This window comes from Anas acuta, chromosome 8 (assembly GCF_963932015.1).
Source record: "Anas acuta chromosome 8, bAnaAcu1.1, whole genome shotgun sequence".
In the NCBI taxonomy this organism is placed as follows: domain Eukaryota; kingdom Metazoa; phylum Chordata; class Aves; order Anseriformes; family Anatidae; genus Anas; species Anas acuta.
Genome location: NC_088986.1, coordinates 12364855 through 12390224, shown reverse-complemented (window position 1 = coordinate 12390224; position 25370 = coordinate 12364855). Strand labels below are relative to the sequence as shown.

At 37.2% G+C, this 25370-nt stretch overlaps 2 protein-coding genes across 11 annotated transcripts in view; one reads left to right on the top strand and one right to left on the bottom strand.

The window, feature by feature from the left end:
* MIGA1 (mitoguardin 1) overlaps window positions 1-8497 on the bottom strand; it is a 41767-nt gene extending 33270 nt beyond the window's left edge. The window contains exons 1-7 of one of the 2 annotated variants that reach the window (XM_068691069.1): window positions 8356-8497; window positions 7650-7823; window positions 5372-5549; window positions 4693-4829; window positions 3187-3313; window positions 2566-2702; window positions 1772-1895 (exon numbers count right to left, since the gene is read on the bottom strand). In XM_068691069.1, the coding sequence (XP_068547170.1) occupies window positions 1772-1895; window positions 2566-2702; window positions 3187-3313; window positions 4693-4829; window positions 5372-5549; window positions 7650-7748 (802 nt within the window). In that variant the 5' untranslated portion in view covers window positions 7749-7823; window positions 8356-8497. Of the gene's footprint in view, window positions 1-1771; window positions 1896-2565; window positions 2703-3186; window positions 3314-4692; window positions 4830-5371; window positions 5550-7649; window positions 7824-7901; window positions 8297-8355 lie in introns of those variants that run through there. The other variant, XM_068691071.1, reaches the window with a different exon arrangement.
* The window catches only part of USP33 (ubiquitin specific peptidase 33), a 36016-nt gene continuing 19024 nt past the window's right edge, over window positions 8379-25370 (top strand). For 2 of the 9 annotated variants that reach the window (XM_068691034.1, XM_068691033.1), the window contains exons 1-9: window positions 9173-9383; window positions 13698-13832; window positions 14850-14903; window positions 16973-17035; window positions 20139-20291; window positions 21581-21680; window positions 23009-23078; window positions 24162-24275; window positions 25053-25131. In XM_068691034.1, coding sequence (XP_068547135.1) covers window positions 9354-9383; window positions 13698-13832; window positions 14850-14903; window positions 16973-17035; window positions 20139-20291; window positions 21581-21680; window positions 23009-23078; window positions 24162-24275; window positions 25053-25131 — 798 coding nt within the window. In that variant the 5' untranslated portion in view covers window positions 9173-9353. Of the gene's footprint in view, window positions 8524-8655; window positions 8924-9172; window positions 9384-13694; window positions 13833-14849; window positions 14904-16028; window positions 16144-16972; window positions 17036-20138; window positions 20292-21580; window positions 21681-23008; window positions 23079-24161; window positions 24276-25052; window positions 25132-25370 lie in introns of those variants that run through there. The other 7 variants (XM_068691037.1, XM_068691039.1, XM_068691040.1 and 4 more) reach the window with 7 other exon arrangements.

The following is a 25370-nucleotide window of genomic DNA, read 5'->3' as shown; positions in this document are numbered from 1 at the left end:
TTTATCAGTGTTAAAGATGTATACACTTTCTTGCCTCGTTTTAAATACAGAGCAGAGACCTTCAATTCTGTTCCTGTTGAGAACTGCCATTTGCATTCTACACTATATTATTCTTTGCTAAGAATGCTGGACCATCTTTCTTTCTTTTGGCCACTGGCATTTCATAGTTTCCTTGGACCTGCTAGTTCTGGTAGCTCTTGAACCTTCCATTCCTGTTGTTGTTTACACATGCATGCACATGCATACACACACACACTCAAAAAGGAAGTCAGAAAAAAGTGATCAACAATTAGTACACTTCCTAAAAGAGTAATACAAAGCTTTAAAGAGAAGTGAAATAAAATAAGTGGTAATATATATTAACATATACATTTCATGGTGATACAGGAAAATAAAGCCATAACAGAGCTTCTAGGATTCTCCCAAACATACTTTTCTGTTTCTTCTCCGAAAAGTTACTAAAAAAGTGGTGATCTCAAAAATATCCTACTACAAACATTCACACACTATACCTAGTAGTTACATCCTACATGAACATAAATTACTTAAGAAACTGTGAGTGAATAAATGTTTCTGCATCAAACAAATACTGCACAAAAACATCCTCTGTATTAAATCAAGTGCCACCGTGTTCGAGATGATGGTTGTCTGTTTATGTTCTAAAATATTCTGAAAAAAGTGATACATTCTCTAATATACTACTTGCTGTTCAAGACATTAATTGAACATGATGAAAAGCCCCAAATCCTGACCAGTGAAGCACTGCTCACTAAACTAGTTCTTTATTTGTTTTCCCTGCATGCCTGGCACAGCACAAATAAAATTCATAATAAAGTAACTGACAACATCTATTCAGTAGATCACAAATGATTTCTACAAGTAATATTTAAAGAGAACTCAATTCTCTTGCTAAACAAGAATCAAATTATCACATCTAAAAAAAATAAAATATCAATTTAAAATACTTACAGGGAAACAAAAATAAAAATAAATCAATAATTAAACACAGAGACCTTTGAATACCATTTTATTAATTTTGCCTGAAGACAGAAACTACAAATAAGCTACAAATAATGGATAAACACTGCAACTTTATCTAGGGCTTATGGTTTCAGACACTAAAATTAAAACAACCAAACATTTTTCTACTTTAAGAATAAGTTGGCAGATGTACCCAGACATGTCAGAAAGCTAGTTTTGACCTAAATTTAATTCCCACCTTACTCAGAGCTGTATTTAGAAGTTGCAGGACAACATGAGGGCTAACAGATGAGAGTACTGCCACCTTGTGCCAGCCAAGCTGAAGCCTAACAAACAAGACTAAAAAAGAAACTAAAACTAATTGCAAAACGTGCTCTGCCTTTGAAGTCTGACAGTTATTTGAGATCAGATGCTTGATACTGAATTATGAAAGGGTGCAGTAGTATTAGATTTGAAAATTCAAAAAGACATATGAAACTTTCTTTTTAATTTCTCTAATATGTCCATGTTATAGAAGGGCATAATATGTTCTTAGTACATAAATATTTAAATACTTGAGTCAAGATAAACTTTAGAAAGTTGAGTAGAATTCTGGAAATTCTGATATATACTGACAGTCCACATGAGGAAAAAAAAAATCCTCTCAGTCCCTTCTTAGTTAAAATACAAATACTACATCAAACTTCACATAAGTGTATAAAAAATGAAACTGCTCAGTGGATATTTCCGTGAGATCCCTCCACAAGGGGCACTATTACAAGTAATAAAAACGTAAAATAGTAGTACTCACCAATATCATTAGCTAGAGAAGCAGGATCTGAGGTACCAAGGGTGGCCTCAAACTCCTCCTGAAGACGATAAGCTCGCTGAAGCAAGGATTCAAGCTTATGAATGAATTCAGCACTGATGATATCCTGCAAGAAGAATGACATAAGAATATTTGCTATTTGTTTATGGTCTATATTCTTAGATTTTTACAAACAAATCTTATTAAATCTTCAAAGGGTTCATTGTGCCGCGTTAATTTTCAACAAACAGCACAAAGACTCTGTCAGATGTACACTTCAACATCCAGAATACAAGCACCTTTCTAAACATATATGTTTTATTTAACATAATTAAAAATACTAAACTTAAAAATACTTTAAAATTATATGTGATGTTTACTGCACTAGAAACAATGAAAACTGTGCAGCTGTATGTTTATCTCAAAATATTTCATCATTTAGTTCATGAGAACAAAGGGATACAAATAAAGTTCAAGCACATTATTTGTGAATACTCATAAACTTATCATCCTTCCCAGGACCTGCATCTAAGCAAATATCCTCTCACAGCTGTAAAAGGAAGGCATGACCCAAGAGATTTTGTGCAGAGAACTGATTAAAGAAATGCTTTGTAGCTTGGTATTAGTAATACCATCCAGATGTAAACACTGATGTAGCTGCAATTGACAAGAAGTCACACCCAAACTAACTAACAACAGCAAAAAAGTCCTTTAAATGCAATGTAGAAGTTTAAAATATTAATGTAACAAAATGTAGTGAATTTTCAGGGCAGCATCAGTAGATTAAATATACTCACTTCTACACTTTCTTCTGCGATTGCATCTCCTGCTCCCAGCTTGATGGAACTACAACTTGCTTCGTCTTCAACTTGTCTGTTACGGAAAGTTAGTGCCTGTTCCCATCTACGTAGTGCCTCTTCAAAAAGCTCCATACCTAGGGTAGATCAGAAAAACCTTCACTCAATCAAACACACAGCTTCCATATGTATTTTAGGCTCACAGAAACTATGAAAACTATGAAGAACTACTAGAAAACTATGTAGATAACTAGCCTAATTACAGCAAAACTGTAATTTTTAAAAATAGCAATTCCCAGTCTAAAAAGAAAACCAAAAACACATGACAGCTGCCTTTTTAAGATAAGGAAATTCACAAAGCAACAAGGACAATAGTATTTTTTCCAATTTATTTCTAAAAACGATTCTATAGCTTACTACTACAAATACAGGAATCACAACAATATATTTTTAAAAACCTAACACTAGATTAAGCAAGCTTAATGGAAGTGTTCTTGGACACATGCTCACAAGACATTGTAGAATAAATTACCACAGTATTGCACAAGCATCACTTTGCCATAAAACCAAGAAATTTACTTTCATTGCTATTAGATATTGAATATTCTTATCATAACCTACCCATCAAATACAAATTCTCAGGTGTTGTCACTGGAATATTGACAAGTTTAATATCATCTTCGTCTGCTTTATCCCAAGAGTTAGAATTGGCACAAGCACAACTGTGACAAGAGGTGGCACTCTGAACCTGAAAAATAAATACATTTTGAAGTGTTGTTATACTAGGTATCCTTAAAAGTACATTCCTCCAGAGTACATTATGGTCCAAGTTATCTATCTAGTCTTACCTACAAATTACCATTTAAAAGACTTTAGAAAAAGCACAATTATTTTCAGATTAAGCATAATGTATTGTTTCCTTTGTTATTAATGCTAGGGTGTTGTTTGCCAATATTTTGAAAGTCATTATTGCTCCTTTCTTGAAGTAAGAAAGTAATTAGTGATTTTCAATATTATTTTCCACTGCAGATTATAATAAGAGTTTAAAAAATAAAACTTGTTGTGTAGACTGATGTAAACAGGGTCTATTACATGACCTGCACGTGCCTCTCTGAAAGTAAGGGAAGCAAGCATAGATGCACAGAAACATACAAAGACTGGTTTAAGCCTGACAAGACACATAAAACAATATACAGCCACTTCCTTCTCCTAGTTGAGAACAGCTGAAAGAAGAGGCTTCAGCTTTTAGGTGAGAAGCATGTGTAAACATGATTGTTAATTCCTAAAAACAACCCATTTCCTAGGCAAAACATTACAGATATTATGTTGCATTAAACTTCTCATCCTGTAAATAGTTCCTAACTAGAGGTGCTGTTCACCAAAACAGAGGTCGCATGCAGCCTAATGGACCCACACTATAGCATCTGCATGTATCAGTGGAGCAGAAAGAATATTCATTTATTTCTGTACTCTAACCAGAGGAACAGTGGAGCTTAACTCTTTTCTTCTCTTTCTGTCCTCCCTGAATTAAGCCATGTTGTTCCAGATTGCAAGTCTAGGAGCAGATGATCAGATAGGAAAGATCTCGCTACCTCTTCTCCACTAAGGTTTTGCTTTTACCCTCGTGTCAATTCTAGCATTCAGAAATTCAATTCAATTCACTAACCTAAGATAATAAATAAGAAATCATCAATTTTTAAGTGATTTTCCTGCCAAGTCAGTAAGGTGACTCACTAAATGGTCTAAAATGCACCAGAGCATTTTATATATAGAGGCCAGGAATGCATAACTGAGTGCAAGATACAAGGAATCCTGCTTTCAGAAGCACTAAATTGTATAGATTTGGCTCATTCCATTGCACACATCTGCATCCTCATGAAGTTGTTAGACATAAGACAGGAAGAGTCAGAGGCAGTAGACACAGAATCAGTAAGAACAATAAAAAATATTTTTAGTATGTAGAAAGTACAATAAATTCCCTACAAACAGGTCATTTTCCATGCAGTCAGTATCTCAAGCCTTCTGAGGCTGCATAACTTATTCAGGAAAGTTGTTTCAGGTCAATGAAACCATTAGGTGCACATCCAAGGCAAGTTAACATACACTGAAAAGCCTTAAATCACTTACCGAGACCAGACTCTGAACTGAGCCAGAGTATTTACTGAAAAGTCCGCCATTTGCATAGATACAAGATTGTGATCCTTTTTCCTTGGCAGAGCTCAGAGAAAGAGTCAAGTTTTGTCGGCTACTGGAACAACTTGAACCTAATAAATACACTCATTTTAAAGATTCTACAAAACTGAAAACATTGTATCTTGTGTTAACAAGAACTAGCAAGAACTGTGTCTAATCTTTTCAATAAAATCCAGTTTTGAAGCAAACAACAATTTTTCTTTCATTTACATTTCTACATTAGAAATTATGAATTAGAACAGTTGATATCCATAAAATAAGTATGCATATTAAGCACTATTATTTTCCCATCTTATAAAGTTTAAATTTGCTTTTCTCAGTTTTGTGGCAATACATCCACAAGAACTGCAACCCCAATTGTTAATATACTACTGATAAAAATAGTTTTAGTCCAAATGCACAATTAAAACAATAGCTTTAAGACCAGCTAAATTATAAAATACTGTAACTTTCCTACTTTGCACAATTTTTACTTTAACAATTAAAACCTGATCAGCATTAAAGGAAAATGATTTATTTTACTATTGTATACTGTTACATACACACCCTCACATCCCCTTGCTTCCCCTTCAAGACAGACTAACCAAAAAAACTTTGGGGTTCCTTCGCGTACCTTTTTCTGATGCAGCTGCTTTGGTACATTCTAATAGTAGATGGCCTGGTTCCCATTGTGACACTTGCTTGTTTTTTCTTCCACGTCTTCTTTTAAAATGGTGGGCCAGAAAAATAACAGATATTGCACTCACTGCTGTGACTGTGAACAATTTCTTTAACCCAGGGGAAAGTTTAATCTGAAAATACAAGAGTATGACTTCATTGGAGATGCATGCTCCTTAACTTTCACCTTTCCACTTATCCTCCTTTTGGCATCTTCAGCACAGGCTGAAGGAAGGACCTAAGAGATTCAGCTGTCACATAGCTTGAGAAATAAATCAACTCTAATCAAGGACATAGACTAATAGCTTCTCAAAGTTTGTGATGGCCAGGTGAGAAAGCTTACAAAGGGGTTGGTGGGACAACATTGGTGGCACTGAGAGTCATACTCCAACACCAAGAACTCTAAGACATATTGCAAATCCATGAACTACGGGGTTCTAAACAAATAACTTTCACACTTCTTTTTTCTTTCTTTTTAATGCCAGGACAATGCAGGACTTCAGTTAGTTCTTAAACAGACCTAAAAAAAGAATCTCTGCCTTCACAGCTAGACTGTTTTCTTGCACTGTGAAAGAATGGAGGACACAAAAGCTAACATTTGCATTGTTTCAATCTGGGAAGAACATGTACTTAAACAAATTTGCCTAAAATGAGTTTTGTTTATTTTTACTATTTATTTTGAACACAGATAATCTGTAGATTTGTATGTTTAAATTTACCAAATAAGAACCACATATTCAAGCAACTGGAATTAAACCCACTAGCAAAGCTTAGAAAGTTCAAAGTGACCAGACTTTAAAAAGAATTCAAGAAAAAATCCACTTAACTAGAAAATACTGCCCACATCCAAAGAATCTTTAGGGAATCTATGATACTTGAGAAGGCAGGACTTCTGGGGGAAAAAAAAATAAAAGATCTGCAGCCCCTGAGTCCAATATGGTGTTTCTGTAACACCTCCTCATATGAGAAAGGAACTGGCCAGAGTATCACTGCACTCTGGCAGGCCATGGTTGCTGTGCAGTTGGCTAGTACTATCAATAGAGTTATGCAATTTCAAGAAGCATTGAAAGCTTCTTTGATAGCTTCACTGAGTTTGCTATCAGTGTCAAATACCTTTGACTTGAGAACTCTAAGATAAAGAACTTAAAGGTTCTTTTCTATCTTGACTGAGGCCAAGAACCTAGCAGTATATTCTGCAAGCTAAAGTAAATCCCTGAAAAAGCATGAATGCACATTTGCAGGAAACTACTGGATTTAACAGAAAAGAGTAACAATCAAATAACTAAAATTGAAAATTCAGCTCTAGCATTAAATTCTGTGAGTTTCAAGGTTCAAAAAAAAACTGTAAGATTTTTTAGAAGTTTGCCTATGCCTGCAAGTATGACGATACACGTTAGCACGTTGAAAAATATTTATATGCAAATTTGAAGAATGACATTGCTTCCATTTATAAACAACTAATTAAATAAAAATAAAATACAGTTGTATTAAGGACATGAGTTTTCAAAGCAAAGCTTTATTAATAAACTGTTAATATGTAACTCTGAAAAAAACTTTATCAACATTGCTAACTACAAACATTTTTTTCCTTGTCCTTATCCTTGTCAATAATTTGCCATAGGCCGAATAGGGAGGGGGAGAGGAAAAAAAAAAAAAAAAAGTACCTTTGAGCCGTGTTTTGTATAGCCAAGTAAAAACTCCCCCGCCCTGTGTATTACTGAAACAGAATACGGTTCACTGTTCAAGAAATTTATTATCTGAGACACATGACTGTGGCTTTAGTGTTTTCTGAAGTAATTCAGACATATTTAGCTCTACCACTTATCACTCATGTAGTTACAGGCAACACAATTTCAGCAACTCTTCCTTGCCTTTGTCATGACAGTGCTCTAGGGAATAATCTTGTAATTCCCTGCAGACAGGGAGTGTCAGCATCACAATACTTACAGCTTTCCAGCCTGACATATAATAACATACTCTTCAGCCAGATTTGACTGCTATCCACATTGCTACTTATATAGTGAAAACTAGCCTATAATACCAACAAAATAAATCACCAGATGATGTTGATATGCAATGATGAACTATCAACAGAAACACTTTTAGCTTGCAGCTGTAAATAAACAAAAATCCTTACAAATTTAGTTCGCATTAAGCTCTGAAAAAAAAGAACATTACAATTAAACTTTAAAAGTGTATCATAAGTTGCAATACTCACAGAACATATATATTACCTGTATAAAAGAATAATACCAAGAAAGGGGAAGATGAAATGCCCGAAAAGCTACCGTCTTCAGAGAAAACCGTGCCTCAGTAACAGCTTCTTCTGACATGGCTCCTTCTCTCCCATAACCTCATTCAGTGGATGTATCTTGAAAACATGAGTCCCAGATGGCCTCTGGAACGGGCTGTCAAATGAAGGATACATACTCAATTATGTAATACAAGGCGAAGATGGCTTTCTTCTACAGACTTGAAACCCTTACGTAACAGGTAGCTGACTTGTTTGATTGATGTGTGTGACCAGAGATGAGATTTGCGTTTAATGAGAAGACAGCAAATGTGCTGGCTCAGCTTAGGCCTCGCTCATCCCAACTGCCCTGTGTGGAGACCCGCGTGTCTGACAAGAGCCATCGCTCTGCTTTGCCTGTCTGACAGCTCGCTTCTCACATCCGATAAATCACACATAAAACAACTCTGATGTTAAACCTTCAGCCGGCGCCCGGCCTCGCACGGGCTGCGGACCCCGCCCCGCCGCAGCCCCCTCCCGGAGCCCCGTGCCGAGCTCTCCCCCGGGTCGGGGACCGAGGGCCAGGGCTGCCCGAGCTCCCGCACCCCTGCGGCTGAGGCAGCCTCGGCTCGGCTCGCCCAGGGGCCGGATCCCACGCCTCGCCGCCCGCCCGCCGCCCCCCGTTAGCTGCCCCCGCCACCCGCCGTTACCTGCCGGGCACCGGGGCGGGCACCGCGGGCAGCAGGCACGGCCCCTCACGGGCGGCTCCGTCCCCGCCCCGGCTGCCGCTAGGAGGCGGGCGGGGATCCGCTTCCGGGCCAGCGAGGAACCGCTGTGGGCTGCCAGGAGGCAGCGGCCGCCTGATGAGGTGAGACGAGGTGAGGCGAGCCGCTCCCTCACCCGCCCGCTGCCGCCATCCTCCCGCGGGGCAGCCCCCGCCGCTGGCGGCCGGGCAAGGCGGGGCGAGACTCTGCGGCCGCCATCTTGGTGTGGGGCGGCGCTCACGTGAGCGGCGCGGAGGCCCCGCGCGGCCATCTTTGTGCGGGGCGCGGCCGGGGGTGCCGCAGCCGCGGCCGGTGAGGGGAGAGAGGGAGGTGCCGCCGCGGGCCGGCTGCGCCCGTCCTCCGCCGGGGCTCCTGGGTGGCAGGGAGCGGTCCCCGCGCTGTCCTGCTGGGCTGGGCTGGGCTGGGCTGGGCTCCGTTCTGCCCTCCGCGTGAGCCGCAGGGCTCGCCGCGGCCCGGCTGAGCTGCGGGCTCCGAGCACGGCCGCGTCCTGCCGGTGAGGAGGAGGAGGGGGAGGAAGGCGGCCGTGAGGCGGGGGGTGGCAGGAATGGGGCGGCCGGGGCCTGCGGCCGGTCGCAAAGTCCGGGGGGGCTCGGGGCGGCCGGGGCGGGGCCGGGGGCTGCGGGGGCTCGGGCTGTGTGGGTTGGGGGCTGTGGCCGGGGCCTGCCCGGCCCTAAGGGGAGGGTCGAGTCCCTCTCCGGGGACGTCTGCTGAAGCGGCGGCGGTGGCACGGCAGGTAGGAGGAGGTTCCCAGGGGCCGTGGTTTCTCCGCGAAATGCTGGTGCTGCCGTGAGGCTGTCTGCGAGGATCGATCGTTGCGGCCGAGGGATGGAAGAGGGGGAAGAAGCCTGGCGTGACGCCCAGGGGAAGATCGCTGTGGGCTTCTCCTTCCTGGCTGCAGGCCTGAGCTAAGGAAGTCTCCTTAGATGCGTAAAGGACAGCTGATGGGTTACAAGGTCAGGCGTAGTGCTGTGGAAGGAAGAAGTGAACAGGCAGGCGCTGTGCCCTAGAGGCAATGTAAAATAAACGCTGTCTGACCCAGTAAGCGGACAGGCTGTCAGCTCAACCATTTTCCTAAGGTCTGCTTCAGAAGCAATACTTAATAAGAGGGGGAAAATCTAATGGAAGGGACTTAATAACATTGCTTCTCGCTTGGGTGGATAGTTCTTGTTGCCCAAACGCAAAGACCAAGCAGAAAACGTCTGCTGGGTAATAGAGCAAAAAAGAGCTTAGTGTGTGAAGTTCAGGTTAGTATTCCCTCTGATTGGACTTCTTGGCACAGGAGGACTGTTCTCAAGTTTGGTAATGGTAAATTAGAAATTGATTCACAGACATAGTTATTGTGAAGTGATATTGGCAAAGAATTCTTTAGAAAGTAGCAGGTACCTTAGTAATTTGAATACATACGCTAAAGGTGATAGCTTCATTGGACGTGTGTAGTTAGCAGTGAGCTCTGCTGTTTTTTATTGAAGTGTGAAGAATGTCTATATGATAACTAACTATGATAATGAATTACTGGAAGCTCCAAAGCTCTTCACGATTTTAAGTAATTAAACAATCAAGTACAAAATTCTATGTCATTCTTTTTTATTGTTGTTGAGAAAGAAAACAAATGCAATTGTTTCAGTGCACCACTAGCAAAATAATTGTGAATGCAAATGAGAATGCTGAGCTTCGTGCTCACTGGTTACATATGCTGTTATTCAGAGCTGTACAGTCAAAATAATAAAAGCCTATAATGAAGATACAATTACTGCTTCAGGCAACTGTTGTCTTCAGAATAGCTGCTTTATTCTTAAAATCTTCTACCAATGGTCTGGAATTGAATTCTAGTTTTGTATTTACAAAGGTTAGAATTTACATTGTATTTAACTGGAGTTTTATGTAAGGTTAGTTTTTTATAATTACTTTTTGATCTCTAAGTAGTTCATTTAGACTTGTTCATAGGGCAAGTATTCAGGTGTGTGGGAGCAACCCTGTAAAACGATCTGATAAAATGTCTTCCTATTTAAGGACATCAGTGGAATACAGATAGAGGTTTGTTTATTTCAACATCTGTTGAAATGCTAACTGCTATGATTAGGTTGATGGAAACATTAATTTCAGCTTCAATGCCAAAAATTTTGAGAGAATTTAAAATATGTCGTGTTTGTTTTGGAGATATTAAGCTCCCAGCATGAGCCTTGAAAAGCTTTCAAGGTTACTTGAGCCTCTAGTGATGGGGATATTTTTGTGTGTATGATGGGCCTTTTGTGGTAGGCACCACACACGTCTTATGATGGTGTGGAAGTCTGATGCATGATGAACAGTGAGCTGGTCATGGTGCTTTAAAATATTGTTCATACTTCTCTGATGGCTCACATGAGCCAGTTTTTTCACAGTGAATGCGAAGTATGAAAGGGGGGAAGATATATTTTTTGTATGTCTCATGCTGCATGTGGTAAACAAAACTTCTTTTGATCATTAAATGATTCAGTTCATGGAATGATGCAGTATGATACTGTATGGTGGGACTGAGAAGAGGTGGACTGAAACAAACCTTTCAATAGAATGGTGGAGACCTAGGAATGGACTTTAAAGTCCCCTCCCAAACGTATGGGGAATATTGTAATAAAGTTTATTGCTTCTTATGTGAAGAAGCAACTTTCAGATGAGGTCAACACAACACAGAATTGGTGGAAAAGCAGGTGTGATGAGATGCATTAGTAGACGGAAATAGGTAATCTTCGGGTGAATTAAGAAGTGGTGAAATGGAAGGAGGGCAGCGAGCAAGGGAGGGGCTGCCCAGGGATCGATAGTGCTTGGAGAGATGAAGGATGAATCGTGGGTTGGAATTCAATTGTACAGTTTAAGATTTCAGTGGAAAATTTTACAAAGTAGGTTATAGCAGCCTTGGTATGTTAAGCTACCAAGGCTCTTCCTCTACAGTGACTTACGCAGTTGCTACAGCATGGAAGGCAGGTGCAGGTGGAAAAAGTTTGACAACAGAAGCTGAAAGCCCATTCATTTTGCTGTGCCCATATGATGTCACCTACAGAAGTTGTAACATGCACTAGAGTTCTGCTAGAGACACTTTCCACATGGAAAGCAGTAGGGGACATGTCTGTAGGGACACGTGTGTCAATGTGCTTTGGTCTTTCGGCTGATTATTATTAGAAGAGGGATGCAGATGGAGACTGCACCAAGAAGCAATCTGCAATGAGCAGAGCTCTTGAGTTTGTGTTTGTGTTGGTTTTGCAGTTCCAGTTGTGAGAAATAGCTGTTAAAAATCTGGTAGTATGCAGTGAAGTTTATCTTTCGTTCATTGCTTTATATTACTTGGGATAATTAATTCGGAAATTTATTTCCATAAAGTAATTAAGCTTAAAGCTTTCCTAAGCCATTATACCAGTCTTCCTAAAGCATTGGTGTTAAGTCAGCATTAATTCACACTGAGATATTTTAAGATAGGTCTTTAATCAAAACTCACTCGTCCATTTTTAATGTTTTATAGATGTCGCAAAATGTGCAAGATGAAGTGTGCGTTTATGTTTCTGTTCTGGAAAAGAATTTTACAGTTCAAACCAGAATTTCCAATATGACAGAAAGTTTAGGACTTTTTGCCTGAAAAACTATTACTTTCATACATGAAGTCTTTCAGCAATACTGCAAATAGATACTGAACTGAGGAAATATTTCTCCAGCTGCAGCTTATATTTAAGATTAATGCTTTTTAAAAGTCTTTTTGTTGTTCCAGGAAAGAGGATTTAGACCTCATTCTGAAAAAAATCCCAGGTTATTAATTTGCTGTTGTATTTCTAGCCCTGTGAGCTTAGATCTCAAGTATTTTATTGTAAAGCTCTTAAAGTGAGATACAAAAAGACTGAAAGATATACATGCATACTTGAGTATGTTATATATTAATTGTATATCTATAAAATATATTTATATATGTGCATATATGCATATATATATATGCATACAATAAATATACAATAATGTTATATCCTATTTTTATAAGAATAATATATGTAATACCATGTTTATACAGGTACATGTGCACACATTTAAAAAAATCTCTGATAGTCAAATGAAACTGAAACGACCCTGACAGAGGGTTCTTATTGCAAGACAATAGAAATAAAGACCAGGTTAAAGATAAAAAATGGTGTTTGCCAGGCAGCGTGTAGGAGATGCCTACTAGGCAAGGTTTTGTGCCCCCACTGTATGCCAAAGCCCCAAGTTAATATTCAACACGGGGATTGCTGATGCTGTGTGATCCATAGGCCCATGAAGAAATGGACATAAAACTGCTAGAGCAAACAAGAGAAGTGGAAAGAGATGTCAGTGCCAAAGGCTGCAAGCAGGTTGAGGAAAGTGCATCATTAAGTTAGGCTGGAAGCTCAGTTGCATGTGTTGACAAAGGAAAGCTAGATTGGCTAGGTAAGTAAGTGGGCAAAGAAACTTTAAGACTCCTTGGGCTTGAGAGATCGATGCCTCAGTAGTAATTCTTCAGCGACAAAACTGGAGTGAGACTCAATTGGAGTACCTACGTGAAAGTAATGTTACCAAGTTCTTTTTTTTTTTTTTTATTTTGCTTTCGTAAAGTATCAATTCTATCTGTGCAGCTGTCAAAATAATAATCACAAAAGGGTTGGATTTAGCATTCCATGTTTCTAATAAGTCTGCATCCACATCTGAAACCCTGGATGAACAGAGAGAACTCAAATGAGAGAAACTTGCTGAGTCATCAGTACTACATGGGAGTTACAAGCTCATTTGCTTTTGATATATAATGTGCTGGTATCTAGAATGATTTTTTTGTAAATAAATAAAACCAAGATAAGGTTTAATTCTCCCATGGCAAGTGAATCACGTGGCTTCAGCACGTTTCACCAGTGTTGCGTAATGACTGTTTCCAGAATGTACAAGCCAAGCCACCACCAGTTCTGGGTAGAGTTGAGAAAACGTATTTTTAGAATTGTTTTATTTTTTACTTTTGGGTGCCATGGTAGAGGCCACGAAGATAAATCAGTCCAACTGGCTTTGCTCCATTCAGGATTCTGTTGTTTTGTGCCCTAAAAGTCAGAAAATAGAGGAATGCATTTTAGATCTCCGCTGTATTTAATTTAAACTATTGGATTCCCTTACCCTTAAGGTATTTATTTTAACTTACTTAAAAATGACACAGTCTTGTAAAGGCTATGTATATTTTGTGTAGTGGATATCTACTTCTGCTGCCTACTGCAAGGAATAGGATTTTACTTACTCTTACTTCTGTTGAAAAGCAGATTCCTGGTCTTGGAAATTCCAGCTGCAGGATCTCGGAAAATACAGCTTCTGAAATGTCATCACTCAGCAGCAACTGCCCCCACTTGGAATCAGTGGGTGAGATAACAAAAGAGGAATTGATACAGAAATCTCATGTAAGTTGTAGCTTCTTCCTTCTAACTAATTAATTGTGATCACTTACTTTAGCTGCATACCTTGTCATGTATCGCTAAGCAGAAGATGTGTTGAACATAGGATAAAACTTACTGCACTGCAGTAGTAATGTTCAAACAAAGTATTGGAAGAACTATGGGCTTTAAAGCTGAAAACCTCATTGGCCATACTTAATCCTTAAGAGTACCTTTCCCAGCAGTGTGTTCCAAAGCAAATGTTACTTTAATATCACTTAAAAGAGATAGCATAACACTAAGCAGAACTTATTTTCAGACATTGTAATTTTGACTGTTAGTTGATTAGAATGTGAAAGTAATATACTATGTCTGGACTTCAAGTGGAAGCTGTAAAAAAGAAATTTATGCTTAAGTTTTTTGTTGGATCACAGTTCGCTTTCTGATGGAGGAGTCACAGGTTGAGAACCTGTCCTTATCTGAACTCTTGCTTTCCATCTAGTATTAATACATGATACAAAAGATTTTTGTAACCCATTTTAGTAGCTGGGATGTGGTGAAAAGTCAATCTTTTTCTGTCCATGGTACTAATTTTTTTTATTTGAAAGTGCAGCAGTTGATTTGCTGCTGAGGAGAATGCCGTTCTCCTATTGTTGTATCTTCTTTTGTAAATCTTTGTAGGTAGCGATGATTTTATGGAGCATTCAGTTGTTACAGATCATGTGTTTTCATTTCTCTTTGTTAGATTGGTAGACAAGACTAGTTTTGAGATTTTTTGATGGTAATGTGACATAAAATAGCTTCAGATTTTGTTTCTTTTAAGAATCTCAGAGATCTTAGATTTTACTAGAAAAAAATACACAAAGCTTAAAATCATGTGAAATAAAACAAAAATTGAGTTAGTATCAACACATTCATTTTTGTCTTAAATTTTTCAGTTGATAGTTGTTTTTTACAGTATTTTTTCTCATTTTTTTCTTGAGGTTGTGGTTTACTGACGAAAGTAAGTGAAATAATCCTTTGCCTGTGCATTTAATTTAACAGGGCACTTGTCAGGACTGTAAAGTTAGAGGACCCAACCTTTGGGCATGCTTAGAGGTAAGTTGTTCAGCTGAAGTCCTGTTTTAGTAAACTGCGAATAGAAGTTGGTAGTAATTTATTTGTTGTTGTTGTTGAAAGAAACAACTATAATTAAGTTCTTCTTAAATAATAACTTAAAATTAATTGTAAGTAAAACCTCTCATGCAATTTTTATTTCTAAAATGTTTTATCTTCTATCAGGTACATATTTCTTGTAATTTAAGAATATTATGTTTAAAATGAGTTTTTTGGATAATAAGCTGACATGTTAAGGGTTCTTGTTTTACAGCTTCTAAGAATTTTTTAATCTTTTTCCTGGGTCTGTAGATTTTAAGATAATGTATTATTCCTGAATTAAGTTACTTCTTTAAGCCTGCCTTAAAATTTGTAGTATAAACATCTAGCAGTAAATGATGACTTCTTTAAGAGTATAATATGTACTTTTTTTTTTATTTGTAGGCAAAATAACTAAAAAAAAAATGAAACATTATTCAGACTTCGGAGTTTTGTAGTCTTTACCCAGTGTACAGTTCATTCTTAAAAGTGTAATTGCCTTAGTCTTCTTGCTGCCTACAAAGAAAAAATGTATTAAAAAAAAACGAAAATACTACTTCAGATTGATCTATGATACCAACAGGGAAGTTATGCAGCAGATTTATTTTTTAAAATGTCTTGAATTTTTCAAACATAGAGCTCTTTTCAGAGGTTGAGATTCTGCTCTATAGGCTTGGCTTCGTTTCTTGGCAGAATAAACTTAAGTCCTATCAGGAGGATCTCTAGGCTGAGATGCAAATTTGTAGGTGTGTGTATGAGTACTTTCAAAAATCTGCATTGCTGATTTCCTTTTAAGTGCGTTATTGTAACAGTGAAGAGATTATTTTGATCCCATTATCAATAAAAGATAAGGGGGAAACAGCTGTTGTTTAATGTCTTTTTCTGAGGTTGCTTGAAGTTTAATTAAATATAAAAACTCTTTGGGGAATAACGAGAAATAGGAAGAGGTGTTGAGGCATGCATGAACCTGGCAGGTGGAGAAGCGCTGTGGAGCTTAAAGCTTTTTTATTATTATTTTTATTTTTATTTCTCACTTAGAACTCTTGCACTGTTTTTGAAAAACTTAATTTCATACAACATTTTCCATAGGAGAGTTTTCTAATTACAGTAGGACACTTAAAGTGTCATGCTGTGCTACATCTCCTCTTGGATGAATTGGCATCTTGCCTTCACCTTTTGTGCATAGAAAAACAGCCAGCACATGGTGAGATCTCAGCATGTTAACTATCTGTAACTTAACCAATATCTGTGATGATTTAATATAGAAAATTGACTCTGTGTCCAGCTGCAACTGTAAATTAACATGCTTAGTGTTATACAGATAACATGCTGTACCTTCTTACAGGATTGTCTTGGCTCATGCAAATGAGGAATTACTGAAAATTGCTTGAAGATTGGCAGCTGCAAGATTGCATACTCAACTCAGCCAAATATGTTTTGTAATTAGCACGATTAAAATCAGCAATTACTTTGCATCTTTTAATTAAAATTTAGTAAGTTATTAACCATATAGTGCTGGAAAGCCTTATTTAAAGGTTAAAAAAAATACTGAAGTAATACTATAAGAAAGAGTCATAATAGATAGGGACATGAAGCATGACACATATATTCAAAAATGCCTTTAAGTCTTTCGTAATTTGGTATTTTAGACACTGAGCTAACTTCATGGTTTCTGCCACAATCTCTACCAAATCATGAGTTGTAAATATATATATACGTATATATATACATAGAGAGAGAGAGACTTGAATCTGAACAAAAATGTCAAAAAAAAGACCTGAAACACCTGTATATTCCAGGGGTACTGTCTAACGCTGTCTACCAGTGAAAGGAGTTGAGTTAAATCTTGCAGCATTCTTACTTTGCTTTAGGTGATATTTAACACTTACTGTGCATGTCTCTTGGTTTGTGTAGGAACCTGCAAGTTTGAAATATAAGTGAATTTAAAAGGGGCTGGCAGTATGTTCCTGTTCTGTAAACCTGTTTGACACCACGTTTTAATTCTGTATGCTTCTTCATGTCTTGCTCAACAGAACAGATGTACGTATGTTGGCTGCGGTGAATCCCACGTCGATCACAGTACAATCCATTCCCAGGTATGTATATTTGCTAGTAATACAATAGTTAGAAATAGTGAAGTAGAACTACAGAACTCTTTGATTCTGTGTAGCAAAGCCAATAATCTGTTAGCATATCTATTTGGCAGTTTGGTTCTTTGTTTTAGTTTTTCTCTTACAGAAGCAGGTCTTACTGGCTTAGGAACATGTGAGTTTAGAATCTTTGTGCAGTTGCATAATTATTTATGTAATTCTGACACCAGTGCTTCTTAAAGGACCATGGTGAAAATTCAAGAAAAATAATAATAATAAAAAAATGATTTTCAAGATCCATAGACAAGACCTGTTCTGTACTTAGGTTGAAGTACAGCATATAAGTTTAATTTGGGATTATGGCTGCCTAATGGATAAGAGGAGGAAAGTTGTATTAGTGAAGATGGAGAGTAGAAGATAGGAATTAAAAATTGTAAATTACCAGAAACAGGTGCTTTGTTTCTGCATTATGGTTACTGTTCTGGTGGCTGCAGATAAAAGCCCTGTAAGCCAAGGTAAACGTATCCTTTCGTGCCAAGTCTTGATTTTGGATTCAGCTTAGGAGGAGCAATGGCATGCATGCACTGTATTCACCAGCACACCAAGTTCTGTCAAGGGTGGTCAGCTTGAATGCATCTATTTGGATCTTAAATTTACTGTCTCTTCAATGCACACGCATGTACAACTGGAACAGTTGCCAAAATGACAGAAATAAGCTGCATCATTCTTTCTTAACAAATATTTTCAGAATCAATTGCTTTCTGATTAAATTATTGCCACTAATTTATAATTAATTGGAATAAGAAAAAAGCCAATAGAAATTTCATAGAAAATATATTGAAGACTCCACACTGAGCTAATTTTGGTCCTTAAAAATAATAATAATTAAAAAAAAAAAAAGAAAACCAAAGCAAACAATCCTTACCCCCAGCTGGTGAACATTAATGAACAAATAGGACATAATATAGTTCTACAAGGAATTCACTTTGCATTTTACCACCACTCCTAAAGCAGGGCCTAGTGCATATTTATATAAATCAATATTGAATTAATATAAATCTATATAAATATGCATCTTTAACTAGCTATTTAAGCTTATTCATGGTTCTAAAGCCTTTACAGTAGTTATGTAAAGGGGCCACTTGTAGTGCAATTGGGTAACAGATGGTCCCTGAATTTCTTGCCTATAATTTTACACCTTCTGGATTTCTATTGTAGCTTATCCCTGTTTCACATGCTGTTTTAGCAATGTTAAGTAATTACAAGGTAACAAACAGAAAGGGAATGGATGGCTTTACTTGATGGCAGTGACATCCTTGTCTTGATTTTTCTCATTGATTTAACTTTAATTCTTGGCCCTCTTTAAGCCCTCTTCAGGATACAAGCTTTCCTAATTTGCTACCTCAAGTATTTAGTGGTTACGTTTATTTGATCTTTGTGCATTTGCTTTTTTCTTATGTGATAATCCTTAACTGATAAGAACGACAGAGACAAGGTTGATGGGAATCATTTCAGTTCTCACAAGTTTCCATCAGCAAGGCTTCCTATACTGCCAATAATTGTGTTCATTGTCTCCACTTTGTGAAAATTATTAAACCCTGGAGACTTCTAAATGCTTGTGCAACAGAAGCTGCAAAATCAAGCATATTCTTATGATTAAAATATTCTAGGATACTTACTTACTGTGATGTTCCTGATAAGTTTCAATGGTGGGAGGGCTTCTTAATGAAACTACAGCCCACACTTTGTATTAAAAGCATTATTCTTTTACAAGACCTTATTAAATGAGGGAACTTGGAACTCAGACATCCTGCAGCAGTATTATTTTCCCGATTTCTAGCAAATCTCTCATCTATAAAGATGTCCAGTGCTACCGTGTAAGGAAGAGATACAGGAAAGTGTGGTGAAAATATCTCGAGTTTAATAGCAGCTGTTTGCATGATCTTACAGTAAGAAAAGAGATCAACAAAAGAAAGGTGAAGGTTAGAAACATAAAATATGCTCCATCTGTCAAATTTTTATGTTGCTGCATAATGTGAAGCTGTCAACAAGACAACTAACTGAGTCTAGAATGAATGTTTGTTTTGGTATGAGCAGCTCTTATAACTGACCTAAGAATCTTGTATTATCTTCAGTTTGATTGTTCAATGGCCAGCAACCTGTATTTCGTACAGCGAACTGGTAGAATGAAACACTGTCCTTACTGTATAGGAGGAGGTTGCCATTGTGACTAACAGCAGACATTGAAGGTAGCTTTATTGTGAATTTTAACTTTCCACCACAGTGTCAGTTGTGGTTTAACCCTAAGGCAGCTCAGCACAACACAACCACTTGCTCACCCCCCACTCTCCCAGTAGGATGGGGGAGAAGAATTGGGTCAGGGGGAGTAAAAGCTTGTGGGTTGAGATAAAGACGGTTTAATGGGACAGAAATGGGAAATAAATTATTAATATGTGTACAAAACAAATTGCTGTACAACGCAGCTGCTTGATACCTGCTGACTGATGCCCAACCCATCCCTGAGCAGCAGTCTGCCCCCTACCTTGGCCAGCCACCCCATATTAATTACTTGGTATGACATCACATGGTGTGGGACATCCCTGTGGCCAGTTTGGGTCAGCTCTCCTGGTTCTGTCCCCTCCTACCTCCTGGTGCACCCTTAGCCTCCTCACTGGCAGGGTGGTGTGAGAAGCCGAAAAGTCCATGGCTCAGTGTAAGCACTGCTCTGCAACAATTAAAACATCAGCGTGTTTTTGATGTTATTCTCATCCTAAATCCAAAACAGCACCATACCAGTAGGAGGAAAATTAACTTTATCCTAGCTAAAACCATGACGGTGTCTTTTTATTTTTATAACACAAGTATGTCAGATATGACAGTGGCTTAAATTTTGACTGTATGTTGTTGCTAGTGTGACTTATACTAAAAATGTGTTGTGCGGTTTATATTAAAATTTCACTAACCAAATTGTTTTTAAATATTTTAATGTACATATTTATTTCATTGTTGAAAGATCCAACATTTTAATACTCCTGTTCTACCTTGCATGTGCCAATATTTAATTATTCTGTGCTTCTGAATCATAATCTTGTTTTTTATCGTCCTTTAGGAGACAAAACACTGTCTAACTGTCAACCTTACTACACTCCGTGTTTGGTGTTACGCCTGTAGTAAGGAAGTATTTCTGGATAGAAAATTAGGATCTCATTCTCCACTACCAAATGCAAGACTGTCTCACCAAACACAAGAAAATAGCATACAGGTATTTTTTAACCCAATGAAGCACAGCTGTAGCTTTGCAATAAACTTTGTCTTCTAATAATTGAGGCATTGACTTTTCCTTTTTCTTGTGAATGTTGTTTCTACTCACTTTTCTGTTTTTATACAATTTCTCTGAAGAGACAGTGCCCATCTTGTATGTTCAATCTCTTTACTCCATGCTAAGAATGTTGTTTTCATCCTAGTGTCTAATTGTTTGTTAATCAGCAGTAATCTGTAAGATACAGAAATTGTACAGGGTTAAATTTAAGGCTAGAAAATGGGGGATAGTTCACCTGTGCTACCTGTTCTGTGAGCTCTTGAAAATCTTTTAAAAGCATAAATGTTCAGTACAATGCATGTAACTGGAAAAAAAGGCATTAATTCTTACATGTTTAATGTACTTACATAAAACTGACAGGTAACTCAGTTAAAATTGGCACAAGTACCAGTGCAGCATTTCTAATAATGTTGTCCTTGGGGAACAGAGCTATAGGAAAGATGATGCACAGGTTGTGTACGTTTTTAATTTATTTTTGAAAATCGAAGTTGTACAGAAAGATGGACAGCTTTTTTTCAATACACACCAGCACCTCGATTAGAATAGTACAATTGGATTATTTTTTTCTAGTGTCTGTTAACCAGAAGTTCTGTTGACTTGATGTAAAAGCTCGGTTCAGACTTCTGAGCTTGTATTCTATTACAATTAACCTGTTTTAATCTTCCAGAGAAGTGGGTATAACATACAGAAAAATCAGAAGAACTTAAAGTCTGTTTCATGTTTTGTGTGGAATTCTTGCTTGTGTGCTCGCAAAAAGAGCTTGTCAAAGAGTGTTTGCCTAATACATGTATTCTTTTTCTTTATTTGTACATTTTGTTTCAGCAACTTCATTTGTCTTCATTAAATGTAGTGAGCCATCTGGTGGCATATCAAAAACACACATAGTAACTTCTATGTGATGACTGTTGTGTTAGCATTTCAGTGCTGGCTAACTGATTATTATCCAAATGAATGAAATGCTATAGCTTGCTTTGTTTTGATTCTTCATTTCTTGTCATAAAATCATATCAGTGTTGTCACTGGTAATCTGAAAACAAGGGCGTGTTTTTTCTGGGTAAACTTTTATCAGGGTGGCTGTGGAATCTGGATATTCTCACTTTAAATGAGATTTCAAAATGCAGTGAGATTTCAAAATGCATTTGCATCATCTGTAGTTCCCAGTTGGTGAAATTATGCTTAAGAAGAAAAATGATAAATAGAAGTAAATACATGGTTTTTTTTCTCCTTAAAAGGATTTTAAAATACCCAGTATTCCCACACTGAAGACTCCATTAGCAGCTGTATTTGATGATCTAGATATAGAAGTGGAAGAAGATGAGTTAAAGACTAGAGGTAATAAAATCAAAATCTAGCACTTTCATGCCATTTATCACATGTGTCCAGCTATATATTAGTTCTAATTAGAACTGTTTCCTGTTCTGCTCCAACTAAGATCTTTATTTTCAGTTTCACCTTAATTGCAGCAATCTTTACCTATCTTCAGAGCAGAGTCTGTGGTGATATATGTAATGTAACTGTGAAAGTGGCACCAAAAATAAGAAAGAATGTTGGATTAATGTTTAATGTAGCTGGTGTTTTAGACACTCTGGTAAGAGTAGTTTTTTATAAAATCTGTTCTAGTATTTTCTCCTGTCTAACCTAAAAGGTTCTTGGTTTGAATGCTTTTCTGCAATTTGGCTAACCTTTTTCTGAGCCTGTAGCTTACAGGTTTGTTTTTTTGTTGTTAGTTCTTTTTTCTCCTTCTTAGTAATTTCATGCACTGCTAAACCTGCAGATATAAAAGGTTACACCACCACTAACATACAGCTAGTGGAAAGATAAAAATCAGCGTGGGTGAAACTCCAAAAAGAGAAGCTTTAGTGTTTCATTTTCCTAAGAGAACATCTTGATATCTCTTAGAAACCTCAAACTGGTATTAATCATTTCCGAAAGGATATATGTATTTGTTAGAAAGGAAAATTATTTCTAACTGCCATTTTCTAAGGAATTTTAGACCAGCAGACTGTTAAAGTTTTATTTTTGACATGCCAATGCATATGTGAAGGCAGTTTGTTTTCTGTCAGTGAAGAGTTATTCTAATTTATGGATCTTATTTCTCCTTTACTCATCTGCTACCAGTGTTCTCACCCCTAAGTCTCCTGGCATTGGCCAAAAAACCTGTTTCGCCCCTTCTGTTGTCTGGCACAGTCTTTATAAATACATCACCACCACACTGATTTGCCATCTGCCCTTAAATCATTAAATCATGTGTTTTATTCCCAGTTAGTTTTTCCTACCAAAATGTATTATTTATGTTACTTTTCCAAAAATATTTATAGGACAATAAGAAAATTTTATGGAAGTAATATAAAAGTAGAACTTCTATGTTGGGCTGCTGTTGTGTGGGCTGCTGCAGGGAAAGTTAACTCCAGCCCAGACAGACCCAACGCAGTGTTACAGTTCCCATTAGTATTGATGTGACCATGTTCATACGTTTCTCAAATGTGAAACTCTTCAGCCCCGTTTAAATTTCGTTCTCAAACTTAAAAGTCTTTTTAAATGTTTTTATTGAATCAATAACTGAAATATATCTTAATGAGGAAAGAAGTCCCTTCAAAAAATTTATTTGCAACACTCCAGGCTGGAAAACAGACTTGCTGAATATCCATTATATTTTTCAGGTCTAACAGGATTGAAAAATATTGGTAACACTTGTTACATGAATGCAGCTTTACAAGCTCTTTCCAACTGGTAAGGAAAATGGATGTAAATAATATTTTATATTTGCTTGCACATGTATTTTTTCCTCAAGATTGACTTAAAGGCCTTGGGCTGGACTACAGTGGAAGACAACATGTATTTGTTAATTCTCAATCTTGCACGCTACAAGCAATTGTGTCACTGATAGAAAAAAAAGTGTTATGGTATACAGGCTAGGCAGTTTTTACCCTGTTTTCAATTCCTTACTGTCCTAAATGAGAATATATGCAGTTCTAGAAATTAGAAGAAAATCTAACAAAAGCTATAAATTTGTTTCCTTCTATAGAAGAAATCCAAGGAAACACATCTCATTTTACAATTAGGGTTTATTCTTATGTTAATATCAAAAGGTCCAATTTGTTGGTTACAAACAGCATGTCTGGGACATCCAATGAGAAATCATCCTAGGAATGGCTAGAACACAGTCTTCTCATCCTATTGGGATACCAGTTGATAAAAGAAATGTACAAACGCTGAAGAGAGAAACACTAACCAACTCTGAAGTTTCTTGCACTAGAATGGTTAGGCTGGTAAAATACTGGTACAGTGCCTCATCCCTGAAGGTGTTTTACATCAGGTTAGATGGGGTTTGGGGCAGGCAGGTCTAGCAGGAGGGGCTCCTGCCCTTGGCAGGGCTTGAAAACAAATGAAAAGTCCCTTTCAACCCAAAGCATTCTGTGATTGTACAATATTTAACTACAAACCACGTGGCAATACTGGGTGTTAGAGAAAAGACTTAAGATGTTATTTGTGGACTAGGCCTATGGTGATGGTTGCAGTAGTGGTATACATGTATGTCTTCTATGACTAGTAACAGTTGCTTTGTATTTGAATCCCATTGGACAATTCTGGCGCTCTTAATAAATGTCAGAATACATTGGAAGAGCAATGTTGCTGTGCTGCTGAAGTTGTCCTGTTAGGAAGTGCTTGGCTAAACGTTTTAAGAATGTAGGAAATGGAATTGTTCAATTACATAATAGTGTTATTCTTTTTTAATAACCTTGTACAAAATGTGGGTTTACTTTTTGTATTTTAACAACATGACAAAAATATTATTTCCTTCTTTTTAATCAGCCCACCTTTGACACACTTTTTTCTTGACTGTGGGGGCTTAGTCCGAACAGATAAGAAACCAGCAATTTGTAAAAGTTACCTCAAGCTTATGACGGAACTCTGGCACAAAAGCAGGTATTGTATCATTTTGGTGACTATAACTACAAATATGTTCTGGAGTCATAAATGATGGATTAGTCTATCCATAGTGTCTAATTATTTTTTTTGGTGTGTGTGTGTGTGTGTGGGGGTGGTTATCACAGAATTGCTTTCCTAAAACAAGAAAGTCTAACTTGCAGGATGTTTACTTTCCTTACAACTATCTCTTTTCAATATCTACTAATGATAGACAAAAAAAAAAAGATGTTATTCACAGTAACAAAGATCTGGCAAGAAAGTTGATAAACACTGTAGAAAGTAGCATTGAGCTTTTAAAAGTAAGTTTGTATCTGTCAGAAATACATCTAGAATGTTTCACATAGTTGTTTCAAAACATGTAGAATGTCCTTTATCCCCTATCTTGAATCTACATCAATGATTTTTCAGTTGCTTTTATTTCCTGCCATAGAATTTCTATCTCTAAGAAAATATTTCAAGATATACATAAACTGTTAAAGAAATAGTAACCATGCATAGTGCCAGGAATATGTCTGATTCATCATCTGATTATATATAGTACACTAGAAATATAGTGTACAAGGTCTGAAATAGGCTTTATTTCTGTCGGATCACGTTTTGTTTTGGATAGGTAAATGAATACCAGTATATCTTTGCTTAAGATTAATATTATTGGTTAGACGTGTCATAGGTCAGTTGCAGTAAAGTTATGATTCCAGTAAATAGGGAAAATTTCACTTAAATGCATACTGTTTTTTTTAACATGTTTTATGTATTTGAAACTTTTTTTTTTAGGCCAGGTTCTGTTGTTCCAACTGGTTTATTTCAAGGAATTAAAAGTGTTAATCCAACTTTTCGAGGCTACTCTCAACAGGTAAAACTTCCTCGTGTGTTTTAAATCTGCCAAAGCCATAAGGTTATATTTTTTGAATTGAAAGTTTAAAATATCATACTTCCTATATATATTTAAAGCAAATTAAAAACAAACTTCCATTTATATGCTTCAAATATCAATAATCTGAAACAGAAACATCAACATTTAAGTCAGCTTTTAAGTTTGTATTGAATTATTTAAAGGCTCTTGAATTTTGAGAATAAATTCTTTTTTTCATT